This window comes from Emys orbicularis, chromosome 8 (genome assembly GCF_028017835.1).
Source record: "Emys orbicularis isolate rEmyOrb1 chromosome 8, rEmyOrb1.hap1, whole genome shotgun sequence".
Classification (NCBI taxonomy): domain Eukaryota; kingdom Metazoa; phylum Chordata; order Testudines; family Emydidae; genus Emys; species Emys orbicularis.
The window spans coordinates 113,623,491-113,638,052 of NC_088690.1; the positions used below are offsets into that span (position 1 = coordinate 113,623,491).

Sequence of the window (14,562 nt, forward strand, 5' to 3'; positions counted from 1 at the left end):
CCCTGGCTGGCCCAGGCTGGCTGGCCTGCCTCCCGCAGGGACTCAGGATGGCTGGGGCCGCGCCTGGCCCAGCGCTCCGGGGCTGGGGCCTTGCCCCTGGCCGCCCAGCGCTGGGGGCCACGTGGGGGTGCTCTTGGCTCCTGCAGGGGAAGGGGGGCAGAAGGGGAGGGGCTAGCCTCCCCCAATGGCTGGGTCACCAGCCGCCCATGCTAACATGGCTTCCCAAAGCCATATGAGCTGGCTGTTAAACGGGGGTAATTAAGGAGCTGGGAAGAGCCATTATGGAGATTTCAGAGTAGCAGCCGTGTTAGTCTGTATCCGCAAAAAGAACAGGAGTACTTGTGGCACCTTAGAGACTAACAAATTTATTTGAGCATAAGCTTTCGTGGGCTACAGCCCACTTCTTCGGATGCACAGAATGGAACATATATTGAGGAGATATATATACACATACAGAGAGCATGAAAAGGTGGGAGTTGTCTTACCAATTCTCCATTATGGAGAAGACATTAAACAGGTCCTTACACCCATGGAGGGGCCATATATATTCTGTCTTCAGATGGGTCGTTCCCACTTTGGACCAAGTGCATCACAGATTGCTAGCAAGGATTAAAGGTTCCCTACTAACCACTCAGTACCGGGTTCCTCGGTCTTGTCAAGTACTGAATGATATGGAGAAATAGGACTCACCTGTCTGTACTTGTGGCGTAGGAGACTCCTTGGCAGAGCTTGGGGCCTTCATGATCAGAAAAATGGGGCTTCTGGAATACACAGTGCTAGTAGCACTCATCTATTTGCCTGTCTGGGATCTGTCCCCCATTCAATGTTGGTGCCAACTGAAACCCAAGGGTTTCCTCTGAGTGGACCACCACACAGCTGTTGCCAGCGTACTAGGGGATTGCCAGGGGACTGGAACGTAATAACTTGGACAGAGAGGGAGAAAATAGGCAGGTGAAGATTGTCGAATGAGCAAGAAATACTTCCTAATCCTGCATCCGTGTAACAACTGAGATAAATACATCCAGGCCCTGGAGAGAAATGCAGTTGGCTTCCCAGCCTGCTTTGACATTTACCTTGTCCTCAATGATGGCTATAATATCTCCAACAGTTTCAAAGTCCAGCTCTTCCCCAGTATAGGAGACTGCAATGTCCATCTTCTCAGCCAGATCCAGATCTTCTTTCCCATCCATGCTGTGATCTTTGGAAGGCCCAGCAGCACTGCCAGTACCAGTACCCAGACACTCTTTCTTGATGGAATCAATGATCATGGAGATTTCACTGCTGTCCATAGACACCGTCACTGTGTGGGGATCAGACACTGCCTCCATGGAAACACAAGTGTCTGACTGGCTCACTGGATAAGGATAAGAGTGACAACTCAGAGACCAATCAGGTGAAAGCCTACCAGCATCAGTGACCATTAAGGTGGAAAAGATCATCAGCCTCTCTCACATAGCCCAAACCCACCCACAGCAGTTTGGCCAAAAAGGATAAAGAGACACACAGGGCAATTTGCTTCCTACCCAATAAGGGATGCAAACCAGAAACCTAGCTCTTGCATCATGATCCAGCACACTATGCCAGCAGCCAGCCCACCCAGCATATTCCCTTGTAAACCCCATCCGTCACCCCATCCAGCACCTCTCCTCAGGAACCCCAGCTCCGCCACCCATCTAGGAGTCAGCTTTACATGCCCATGCTCCCTCACCCCCTTCTGGGAACCAGCTTCTGAGGTGAAGTAGAAGCCCCAGCTCACATCTTCCTATCTGTAGAGCCTGAGGGAAGCGCTGCTTTCAAGCACTAAGCCACCCATGAGTGCGTAGTTCAGGAACGCACCTGTCACTACGCTCTCTGGAGTTGCAGCGGGTGGCACAACGGATGGTGCTGACAGCGTGGGCATCATGACAATGGTTGCCTGGGACACAGACTCTACAGGGGGTGGCAGGAGTTTAGCTGGAGGTTCGCTGGCAACAGCGGAGAAGGAAGCAAGAGGTGTGGTGAACTGTGCAGGACCAGCTTCTAGAAGCCGAGAAAGAGTAGGAGCACCTAACAGAGAGTACAAGAGGGAAAAAGCACATGAGCAAGAAGCAACAGCCATTGAGCTCTCCAATGCAATCACCAGACTCTTGACTGGCTGACTGCTCCCTCCTGAGGCCAAGGTACTGTAAATGACCTATGAACTGAGAGAGCCATGCTGGTAGCCTCTGTCAGAAATCCACGGCTCTCTAAGGTATACAGTCTGAGCCAGAACCATGCAGAGACTATGGGAACACCATGTGTTTAGTGTAAAGACTGTAGAGGCTACACCACACATGCAAAAGATGTTAAGGGCCCTCTTTAAAAAACTTGCTGCAAACAGAGAACCACACAATGTGAACTAGGAAGAATGCAGTTCCTAGTGATCAGAGCAGGGGAAGAATAAAAGAGGGAGATTCTCTTTGCAGGGTATCCCTGACGGCTGCCTCCTTGTTCAAGGGCTGCTATGCATCTTAAGTCCTACTTCCAACACGGATTTACTGAACCACTTCAGCTCCGATAGCAGGATTCAGAAGATCAGACATTCAGAAAGCAGAATGAGAACATTCACATTGGATAGGATAAAACATGTATAAAAGGCACAAACGCTCCTGCTTCAGAAAGCAGGAGCCCTCTGCCAGTTACTGGTTTGCAAGAGGAAAGCTTCCCATGGGCAGGTTGCTCTGTAACTGTTCACTGCAGATATTTTTGCACCTTTTTGATCTACCTGCTCACCCAGCCCTCACAGCACCATAATATCCAAGTGCCTCACAATAATTAGTGTTTTTTTCCCCCATCACAATACCTTGGAACTGAGGCAAAGGGCAGATTAAATGACTTGCCCAAGTTTACAAGAAGTCCGTAGCTGAACCAGGTACTGATCCAGGTTTCCTATCTACTAGACCATCCTCCCTATCCTGGAGCTTCTGGTGTTGGCCATTGTTCGAGACAAGAGACCAGACTATACGGACAATGATCTGATCCACCCTGGCAATTCCTATCATCCCATGTTTTTGCAGCTTCTTTCTCTGCCAGGATTAGTCTCATTTTAAAGAAAGCAAAGAAGTGTCAATGGATCTCTTAATGGAATGTGATGAGCAAACAGCCTGGGTGTCTTTGGTCCCATTCTGAAAAGGGCTTATTATAGAACAGTCTATGAAACTATATTTTGCAGACAAAAGCCTCAGATGGCCCAGAAGAGAGTCTGCGTGGGTTACCTGAAGCAGCAGGTGATGCAGGGACAGCAGCAGATGCCAACTGCATTTCCCCACCATGCAGCACTGGAAGGACCCCTCCTACCTCCAGGAGGACTCCTGAGCTATTCATGTGACCAGAAGCCACTGCCATCTCGCTTTCACCAACCTGCCAAAGGAGGACACAGATGAAGCTCCTGGGCTGGAGACATGTTCACATCACTGATTCTCCCCTAGATATGCACCCAGTTAATATATCCATCAATCTGTGAATCAGAGCCTCTTCTACACATTTCAACCCAGTCCAGCCCCTGACTGAGGTGCATCATGCTTTCACACAAACATGGCTGGTTCAACTATTTGATTACAATCATCTGAAACCGATGCCATGTGGCTGTTGCCTGGGAAGTCAGACCGAGTGCATGATTTGCTCTGCTCTAGTCCCTCTACCCAAGGATCCCAAACTGCTTTACAAGTGTCAGTGTATTTAGTCTCACAACCCCTTAAGTGGCAGGGAAATAGCCTCTCTTTGCATGTGGGGAAACTGAGGCACTGAGAGGGGAAGTAACTTGCTCGAGGTTACACGATGAGCCAATGACAGAGCTGAGAATAAATGCCAAATGGCATTGTTAACGCAAGAAACCTCCTGTAATACTTAAACTGCCACACGCCTAACTCTGTTTTCCCCATACCTTAAGTTGGCATACTGCTGGTTGAGAACTCCAGAGAACAGCACGGAATAGTTACCCAAGCCAACTGCATTTCTGCAAGTGGAGAGGGCTGGCAGTGAGGCAGCAGCAACACCTGCCTCTCTGATAGAGAAAGGGGTAAGACAACCTCAAAGCCTCTCACTTCTTTGTAAGCCCAACTTCTCCCGACCTGTCAGAAGTCCTCAGTCTCACTGGCCCCCATCTCCATGAGGGACAGTTTTTAGAAGTTTCCCATATTAACACCTATTTTGCTCCACCAGGGTTAACATTAGGAACCACAGCGCAGACAGGCTGATGGCTGCTGACTCCATTTTCAGAACAGATCTAAGAGACAAGTTACTGAGGAGTGTCAACAACTGGTTGTCCCTCTAAACACTAGGGCTCCCAACATCACTAACACCAGTAAGGTTGAACTGGTGTTGGCAACAGTGGTGATTTTAACAACTATTTAGGCTATGGACATGAGCCATTGAGGGATAAGTCCAGGACAGAACAAACCAGTCTGAATCCTAGTCTCTCAGTTTTTAATTGCATAAAGGGCATTTATTTGACCTCCCTACTTATAAGTTAACCTGATTTTGTTGAAAATTAAAATTCAACTTTGGGCTGAGATGCGGACAAGCAATATCACCCCAAAGGGAAACAGATACAAGGCTGTAAAAATCAAACCTCCAAGTAGACTAACTAGGGGTTCTGCTCTGATCTCCGTTCTGAGTGCAGTGTCACTCAATGGCACAGTCTGCTACTCCAACTCTTCAGGTCCCAAAGGGGATAGTTAACTTTCAGAGGCTTGTCTTCACTATCAGGGTAAGTTGGCCTAAGTTACGCTACTCCAGCTACGTGAATAATGTAGCTGAAGTCGAAGTAGCTTAGGTCGACTTATTGCAGTGTCTACACTGCGCTGCATCACTTATCTCTGAGAGGTGGAGTACCCGGGTTGACCAGAGCGCGCTCTGCCATCGATTTAGTGGGTCTTCACTAGACCCACTAAAATCGACAACCGCTGCATTGATTGCAACTGCTGGTAGTGAAGACAAGCCCAGAGTTACCTAATCTCTTCAGTCCTGAATTCACAGTACCACAAGGAAAGAGTTCCACCTTTGTGGCTCACAGGGCTTAATTACAGCTTTAGAATTTTCCCTGTGCTGGAATCTTGCAAGATCTGGATGGTTTTTGAAGCCCTTTACAGCTCCCCTATTCAATACGAGAGTCTGAAGCATAAATTCATCAGTATGCTTGTATATGCGAGCAGAGCGCTCCATACCAGCCTGGGGCTTGTGGGGAGGAGGCTGCCCTTCTTCAGTAGCTCCGAGAGCAGAGGGGAAGGAGGCGGAGTTGCTTTCTGTCCTAGCATCTTTTTCTGGGGTGACTCATCAGTGACTGGGGTTATGGGGGCATCCAGGGGAGCTGAGCCTGGAGGGGTGTCAGGGATCCCAATGAAGGAGGCAACTGGGGTGCTGGGCAATGTCCCTGGAGTTACCTGAGAAAGAGAAAAACCACACTGTTCAAAGCCACACCTTCACCATACTGACTAGACCCACTTATTTCTTCCCCCAAGGCCACTGACCCAGCACACCCCAGGGACCTGCTCCATTCATTCACTGCACCCGCTCCAGGCATGTGCCTTTACCTTTTCACTCCCTGCCTTTGCCCCAGATACCTGCTCCACTACCTCATCACAGAAACTGAAGGGAATTTGTATCCTGGATGTACACAGGCCATACTACAGCACTAAGATAGGGAAAGCACCAGCAAGGCAAGGGGCCCTCCCGAGATGCACAGAGCCCCCCAGTCCCTGCTCCTTTCTCTCTTACCATTGGAAGCATCCTTACCCCTGGGCTGGTCTCCTCCACAGCTTGCTGAGACAAGTCCCCCAGAGCATAGTCCCTTCCAGGGGAGGTTGAACCTGCAGGAGAGCGGACCATCACACCGGTCAACCTCCGAGGGGGGTTCTTAACTGCCTGACGAGCTGGAAGAGAATGGAAAGGAAGTGAGACCCCCAAAGTTCCAGCTGGGAAACTTCTTTGGAATCAGTTCTGCTTCTGGCCTAGCAGACACCACCAAATTAACCACTTCAGTTACAGTGACTGCCACAGAATCATCTAATTCAACTCCTGCACCACGGCAAGGCTGACCATCCCTAATGAATGGCTGATGGATCCCTGCTTTGAACCTGTCCAGTGGCAGGGTCTGCACAAGCTCCCCTAGCACTGGTTCCATGGCTGAACTGTCTCGAAAGCTACTAAGTTGTTCTGAAAATTTTACCCACCTTTCCGCTGCTGCACCTTCAGGCATGAATGCAAGTTTTATCTTCCAGGACTACTGAGAGTCTCTTATTCCGAGTATTTCTAATATTCCTTATCAGGCCATTCTCCTGCTTTCCCTCAGGGGCCTTTCCCGCAAAGGAGTGCGTCCAGGTCTCCCCCTTGCCTAATGGGGCATTTTTACTCTATGGGTTCCTCTTTGAACTCTCCTAGTTTTGCCTTTTTACAAGACGGTGTTGAAAATTGTGTGCAACCCTCTCCTCCTAACCCTGAGCCAAAGAGAGCAGAGTACCCAGGTCCTTCCTACCTGGGTCTCTGCAGGTTCCTTCCTTTCTCAGGGCTCCAGCCTTAAATTCAGCCCAGATTTTTTTTATTTTTATTTTAAATAAGCAAGAGCTTGTGTGTGTGGGTGTCTGTGTGGGTGGAGAGGGGTGGTGGTGGGGAAGCAAACATAGTCCCATCTTACCCTGATAAGCAGCATCTGTAGCCTTCCTCTTCATCTCTGCCTCCTCCTCTTCCATTTTTTTCTTCCTGAACAAAAGTAAACAGAGTACTTGGTGGCACTTTGGGGGGAGGGATAGCTCAGTGGTTTGAGCATTGGCCTGCTAAACCCAGGGTTGTGAGTTCAATCCTTGAGGGGGCCACTTAGGGATCTGGGGCAAAATCAGTACTTGGTCCTGCTAGTGAAGGCAGGGGGCTGGACTCGATGACCTTTCAAGGTCCCTTCCAGTTCTAGGAGATGGGATATCTCCATTAATTATTTATTATTACAATGCCCCTGGAACCCAAAAACCACTTGGTGCCTCCCCCAGGGCCATCAGGTCACAGACACCTGACCCATAGCCTTCATATGTCAATGAGACATCCCTGCTAGCTAAGGCCCAATTGCCCTGAGCAAATGGGTAGTCAGGTTCCAGTCAGGGAATGAGACATTCCAGGGAATCTCACTCTCAGCTCTACACCCAAGATGATGCCAACAGGACACTGCAAGCCTGCACCAGGCTCCTAATGCCAATGCTGGAGAGCGCCAAGAGACACTTCATAATGGATGGCGCTCCCATTCCAACTGTAACCCTTAAAAGCCAGAGCATCTGTCCAGCTTAGCTGTTCCTCCCAAGCCTGGGAGTGCAATGATTGAGAGTGACACAGCGAGAAGGGGGAATATCCCCAAGCCCAAGGGCTCTGAGAAGTACAATCTCAGGGGGAATTGGAACAGGGAAATAATAAGATAACCCACACCACAATGTCATTGCACAGCTCCTCCAGTCTGCTATCCATGTGTCCAGCCTGGATCAGCTCTGCATCCTTCTTCAGCTGCCTGCAAACAGACAGCACCAACTCAGCTCCACACCAAGCCTGCAACATACATCCTTTCGTTTCCTCTACTTTCCCCTGCTGCACTCTCTCTCGCTTAGGGCAGCTTTGCTGACCACAGCCTTCAGTCAGACCAGAGCCTGACCCCTCTAATATGTACCTATACTTCTCCTGTGTCTCCTTGATCACTTTCTTCAACTCCTCAACTCGTTCTGCTGTCAGTTTGCGCACAATGACATCTTCCACAGTTTCCACAACCTCCCCTTTCTCACCACGTTTTCTCCTACAGAACAAGGACAGGAAAATGATATAATCACCAACCACAGGAACACCCCATCCTCCTATAAACACCATCTGCTGCCCACACAGCCCCACCAGTCCAGCCATGCCCCAACAGCTTCTTCCTTACCAACTAACCTAGTCCCCAGCTCACCTCTTCCCCTTCTTTTCCCAGAGAAAATACTGGAACTCACACTGCTCAAACACCCTCCTTCTGACCTAGCCATGTCTCCTGTCTCTGACAGTGGCCAGCACCAAATGCTTCAGAAGGTGCAGAAAACCCCATCACGGGGCAAGTTTCTTCCTATCTTCAAACAAAAAGTGGATGACCCATACCCCGAAGCAGGAGGGTTTGCCTTCCTGTCAAATTTTTACCCTAGCTAGTATAACTTCAGATAAGATTCTTCCGATCCACAAATGCTCAATCCTCCTCTTGAATTCTACTCTTTGCTTCAGTAACCTGTGCAGTGAGTTCCACATGCTAATTATGCATAGCATGAAAAAAAACCTACTACTATGAAATGTTTTTGCTCTAATTTCATTGGGTGTCAAGGGCCAGCATAAGCACCCTAGCTCAGAACTTGGGCCTATGACAAGCACAGACAAACATTTCAGCCTGAACTGTTGCAGTGTTAGTATAGAGGGAAAGAACAGGAGGCTCAGTTGCTCCTCCCTGCACAATCCCAAAATGCTATGGGTATATAAAGAGCAGCATATAATGAGGAGTGGAAAAAGCTTGAACTTGCTGGATAACATGCACTGACTTTTATACTCCCAGATTCCTCTCTTATTCTGAGCTGTAGTTTTATGCATAAAGCTTTTGGATTACAAGGTGCAATGCATGTGATCAAGGCTTTTTTGTATTAAAAAAAACTATTTTGGTGCAACACCAGTGCCATATATTTTATGAAATACATCCTTGTTTAATATTACTATTGAATATTGCTGTCTTACTGGAGTGACATTATGTTACATCATCTTTCTAACTGTGGACCGCAATTACCATAAAATACTACTTTGGGGAGCTCTGCTGGGAATTGTGGGCAAGATAATTCAGGAGCCCCACAATGCACTATATTATAAAGGTTGCAGGGAGTGATGTATAGGAATGAACGGAACCATTTCAGGAATAAATGTTACAGTAACCAGTTACAGAAACTTTTAGATCTGAAAGGGTCTAGTCCTCTAAAGTAGGAAACTGGATGAACAGAAAGAGCATTCTAGGTGAACATTCCTATGCTTACTTCCCAGCTGCTCCTCCCTTGGCAGCAGTCACCCTCCCTGCCCAGATATCACATCCAGATTTCCCTGTCCCTGCCTGCTCTTCCTTTAAGAGTTCTGGCAAATGCACTGCCAGATAAACTGTTGAGCCCTCCAAGAGCTGTTGCAGAAACCACATGCCTCATCCTTTGCACTCACTTGGGGGTCTCTGTGGTCTCCAGAAGCTCCGAATACTGAGATGCACAGTGCTAGGGAAAAAACAGAGGGAGTTAGAGCACACACAGAACAGTCATCACATGCAACTCTATCAGCAAAGCTCATGTGGGCACTGGGCTCCACTCTTCAAAGATCTATCACCTATTGAGTGTTCTCTCAGAGGTATGGATGGGGACACAACTGCACGCATTGGAGTCACATTTATAACTGCAAGTGAGTTCAATGTACCACGGTTTAATCCCACTCCACTCTCTGCTGTCCATACTGATCTGTCAGAGAAAAGAAAAGCAGATTCCCCAGCCTAATAACATATGCGTCTAAGAAGGGAAATACTACAGTTATGAGCAGCAGCTGCAGGATGTTCTCAGAGTTGGTGCAGCCAAGAATATCTCAAGGTAGTGGGTTGGCTAGAATTGTACCAAGACCAGTTCTTCATAGGACATAATTGGGACTAGAAAAATTACAATATTAAAAAAGTGACTCCCCTTCTCCTCCAGATAACGCCTCCTCCCCTGATATCTCAAGTTACTGACCTTCAAGCAGCCATACCCCCCAGAAGCCTGTCTTGGCAAGAGTTGTAGCCCCTTTCCAAAACTCAAAAGCCAACATCTTACCTTCTGAGAGAACCAGTCAGGTGGGCGGCCTGGCTCTGCAAAGGGTTTGATAGCTCTGCTGACTGATACCCTGCAAGAAAGAGCAGGTAAATGACTGGAAACTTGCCTTCCTGTCCTCACCAACACATGGGGGAAGGGTGCTAGCCTGTCTCACTGCTCGCTTGGACATAGAACTTTCCTAGCTACTTAAGAGCATAAGCTCTTTGGGAAAGGTACTGTGTTTGTACAAGACCTAGCAATCGCTAACACAAACAAGTTTGTTTATATTTACAGGAGATAATGCTGCCCCCTTCTTATTTAGACATGGACACATGTCCCCTGGAATGGTGGTTCAAGCATGAAGGGACATATGAATCTTTAGCACATCTGGCACGTAAATATCTTGCAACGCCAGTTACAACAGTGCCATGAGAACACCTGTTCTCATTTTCAGGTGACACTGTAAACAAGAAGTGGACAGCATTATCTCCTACAAATGTAAACAAACTTGTTTGTCTGAGCGATTGGCTGAACAAGAAGTAGGACTGAGTGGACTTGCAGGCTTAAAATTTTACATTTTTTTATTTCTGAATGCAGGTTTTTTTGTACATGAACTTACAAATGTAGAATTAATTTCCATTATAAAGAGATTGCACTACAGTACTTGTATTGGGTGAATTGAAAAATACTATTTCTTTTATTTTTTATAGTGCAAATACTTGTGATGAAAAATAAATAGAAAGTGAACACTGTACACTTTGTATTGTGTGGTAATTGAAATCAATATATTTGACAATAAAATAAACATCCAAAAATATTTAAGTAAATGGTATTCTATTATTGTTTAATAATGAGGTTAATCACATGGTTAATTTTTTTAATCTCTTGACAGCCCTAGTTATAAGTCTTGAAAGAAACAGTTAAGTGATCCAGCCAATTGCCATTATGGATAGTCGTTCAATTCCCAACACCACTCTACTCTGCTTTCACTCCTTCCCAGACATAGCCCAGCTGCTCAGTCACTGCTGGTCCTTATGCCTGTAGCGAAGATTTCCAGGAGACACTCTCGGTGCTTGCTCACAGCAGGAGATATGGCTAGAGCAGGTTGTTTTTATGACAGGTTTCAGAGTAGCAGCCGTGTTAGTCTGTATCCGCAAAAGGAACAGGAGTACTTGTGGCACCTTAGAGACTAACAAATTTATTAGAGCATAAGCTTTCGTGGGCTACAGCCCACTTCTTCGGATGCATATAGACTGGAACATATATTGAGGAGATATATATACACACATACAGAGAGCATCAACAGGTGGGAGTTGTCTGACCAACTCTGAGAGGCCAATTAAGTAAGTGGGGGGGGGGGGGGGAACTTTTGAAGTGATAATCAAGATAGCCCACTACAGACAGTTTGATAAGAAGTGTGAGAATACTTACAAGGGGAGATAGATTCAATGTTTGTAATGGCTCAGCCATTCCCAGTCCTTATTCAATCCTAAATTGACTGTATCTAGTTTGCATATCAATTCCAGCTCAGCAGTCACTCGTTGGAGTCTGTTTTTGAAGTTTTTCTGTTGTAAGATAGCCACCCGCAGGTCTGTCATTGAATGACCAGACAGGTTAAAGTGTTCTCCCACTGGTTTTTGAGTATTATGATTCCTGATGTCAGATTTGTGTCCATTAATTCTTTTGTGTAGAGACTGTCCGGTTTGGCCAATGTACATGGCAGAGGGGCATTGCTGGCACATGATGGCATATATCACATTGGTAGATGTGCAGGTGAACGAGCCCCTGATGGTATGGCTGATGTGATTAGGTCCTATGATGCTGTCACTTGAATAGATATGTGGACAGAGTTGGCATCGGGCTTTGTTACAAGGTTAGGTTCCTGGGTCAAGTATCAGGGGGTAGCCGTCTTAGTCTGTATCTACAAAAACAACAAGGAGTCTGGTGGCACCTTAAAGACTAACAGATTTATTTGGGCATAAGCTTTCTTGGGTAAAAACCTCACTTCTTCAGATGTGGGTCAGTGTTTTTGTTCAGTGATGTGTGGTTGCTGGTGAGTATTTGCTTTAGGTTGGGGGGGGGTTGTCTGTAAGCGAGGACAGGCCTGTCTCCCAAGATCTGTGAGAGTGAGGGATCATCTTTCAGGATAGGTTGTAGATCTTTGATGATGCGCTGGAGAGGTTTTAGTTGGGGGCTGAAGGTGACAGCTAGTGGTGTTCTGTTATTTTCTTTGTTGGGCCTGTCTTGTAGGAGGTGACTTCTGGGTACTTGTCTGGCTCTGTCAATCTGTTTTTTCACTTCAGCAGGTGGGTATTGTAGTTTTAAGAATGCTTGATAGAGATCTTGTAGGTGCTTGTCTCTGTCTGAGGGATTGGAGCAAATGCGGTTATATCTTAGAGCTTGGCTGTAGACAATGGATCGTGTGGTGTGTCCTGGATGGAAGCTGGAGGCATGTAGGTAAGTGTAGCGGTCAGTAGGTTTCCGTTATAGGGTGGTATTTATTTGACCATCGCTTATTAGCACAGTAGTGTCCAGGAAATGGACCGCTTGTGTGGATTGATCTAGGCTGAGGTTGATGGTGGGATGGAAATTATTGAAATCATGGTGGAATTCCTCAAGGGCTTCTTTTCCATGGGTCCAGATGATGAAGTGTCATCAATGTAGCGCAAGTAGAGTAGGGGCGTTAGGGGATGAGAGCTAAGGAAGCGTTGTTCTAAGTCAGCCATAAAAATGTTGGCATACTGTGGGGCCATGCAGGTAACCACAGCAGTGCTGCTGACTTGAAGGTATATATTGTCCCCAAATGTGAAATAGTTGTCATAATACTCAAAAACCAGTGGGAGAACACTTTAACCTGTCTGGTCATTCAATGACAGACCTGCGGGTGGCTATCTTACAACAGAAAAACTTCAAAAACAGACTCCAACGAGAGACTGCTGAGCTGGAATTGATATGCAAACTAGATACAGTCAATTTAGGATTGAATAAGGACTGGGAATGGCTGAGCCATTACAAACATTGAATCTATCTCCCCTTGTAAGTATTCTCACACTTCTTATCAAACTGTCTGTAGTGGGCTATCTTGATTATCACTTCAAAAGTTTTCCCCCCGCCCCCACTTACTTAATTGGCCTCTCAGAGTTGGTCAGACAACTCCCACCTGTTCATGCTCTCTGTATGTGTGTATATATATCTCCTCAATATATGTTCCAGTCTATATGCATCCAAAGAAGTGGGCTGTAGCCCACGAAAGCTTATGCTCTAATAAATTTGTTAGTCTCTAAGGTGCCACAACTACTCCTGTTCTTTTTATGAACAGCAATAGCTCAAGTGACCCGTTGGGCCCTCCTAACGGAGCACTGGACCATGTAAATTGGTGCTTTGGTCAGCGTAAACTCTACCAACCCTGCCGCGGGTCGGGTTCCGGAGCGAGCGAGGCTACGGCACGGCCAGTGCCCGGCGTGTGGGAGCAGCACCCGCACCCGCGAGGCGGCTTTTAGCTGTTTAGTGACTCGCCACTTACCAGTTCTGGTCCCCACTCCGCATGACGGAGGAGGCGAGGCAGAGCTTCTCTCGGATGGACCATGGCTCCGTGGGGCCGGCGCCCAGCAGCTTGTGCTCTGCCAGGCAGAGAGGAAAGGCTCAGGATCCAGAGGGACAGTGGGGTGCCCCCCAGAGGGACTCCCCTCCCTCCTCCAGAGCCCCCGCCCCATTCCACCCGGACCCAGGCCCCGCCTGCGGAGAAGCCCCCCCCCGACCCCCTCCTGGCAGGCGGCACCTCCCCGCGCGCCCCTCACTCACTCCCTGTCCCGGCCGCCATTTTCCCCGCTAGACCCACAACGAGAAGGGGCCTGGGCGTGGAGCCAAGCGCAAAGCTCGCCGGGAAACACTCGCCCACCGGCCTCCAGGCCCCCGTGGGTGTCTGGGAAATAAACGCGCTCACCTAGCCCCGCCCCCAGCCTCGCTCTGACTCCCTCAGCCCCGTCCCAGTCTGTGATTGGAGGTAGGGCTGCTCGCGCTCTGATTGGTTAAGCGGGCAGACCGCGAGGTTTGAACAAGCAGCAGGACAGAGTCACCACCGAATCTAAAGTGAGTGAGGGGCGCGCGCGGGGGTGTCAGGGTCTGGGCCGGAGGGAGCAGGGAACTGGAGGGAACGTGTGTGTGTGGGGGGAGGAGGGGAGTGTCGGGCTGGGCCGGTGTGGGCGGGGGGCTGGAGGGAGCGTGGGGGGGGGGGGTCAGGGGCTGGCGTGCGGCCGGAGGTGGCGGAGGGGGGGCTGGAGGGAGCCTGTGTGTGGGGGGGTTAGGGGCTGGAGGGAGCCTGGGGGGGTCAGGGGCTGGGCCGGAGGTGGCGGGGGGGGGCTGGAGGGAGCGGGGGGGGGTTAGGGGCTGGGCCGGAGGTGGCGGGGGGCTGGAGGAAGCGGGGGGGGGGTTAGGGGCTGGTCCGGAGGTGGCGGGGGGGGGCTGGAGGGAGCGGGGGGGAGGTTAGGGGCTGGGCCGGAGGTGGCGATGGGGGGGCTGGAGGGAGCGTGTGTGTGGGGGGTGTCAGGGCCTGGGCCGGAGGTGGCGGAGGGGGGGCTGGAGGGAGCGTGGGGGGGGTTAGGGGCTGGGCCGGAGGTGGCGGGGGGGGGTTAGGGGCTGGGCCGGAGGTGGCGATGGGGGGGCTGGAGGGAGCGTGTGTGGGGGGGGGGTGTCAGGGCCTGGGCCGGAGGTGGCGGGGGGGGGGGGGCTGGAGGGAGCGTGGGGGGGGTTAGGGGCT

The 14,562-nt window shown here is 49.3% G+C and overlaps 1 protein-coding gene across 1 annotated transcript in view; it reads right to left on the minus strand.

The window, feature by feature from the left end:
* The window catches only part of BRD8 (bromodomain containing 8), a 28,533-nt gene extending 14,828 nt beyond the window's left edge, over positions 1-13,705 (minus strand). Inside the window, exons 1-12 of the mRNA XM_065409307.1 lie at positions 13,608-13,705; positions 13,330-13,426; positions 9,828-9,897; positions 9,196-9,245; positions 7,658-7,780; positions 7,421-7,501; positions 6,650-6,714; positions 5,752-5,888; positions 5,184-5,399; positions 3,234-3,378; positions 1,837-2,046; positions 1,074-1,354 (exon numbers count right to left, since the gene is read on the minus strand). Coding sequence (XP_065265379.1) covers positions 1,074-1,354; positions 1,837-2,046; positions 3,234-3,378; positions 5,184-5,399; positions 5,752-5,888; positions 6,650-6,714; positions 7,421-7,501; positions 7,658-7,780; positions 9,196-9,245; positions 9,828-9,897; positions 13,330-13,426; positions 13,608-13,626 — 1,494 coding nt within the window. The 5' untranslated portion in view covers positions 13,627-13,705. The remainder of the gene's footprint in view (positions 1-1,073; positions 1,355-1,836; positions 2,047-3,233; positions 3,379-5,183; positions 5,400-5,751; positions 5,889-6,649; positions 6,715-7,420; positions 7,502-7,657; positions 7,781-9,195; positions 9,246-9,827; positions 9,898-13,329; positions 13,427-13,607) is intronic.
* Between the last annotated feature and the right edge of the window lie 857 nt (positions 13,706-14,562).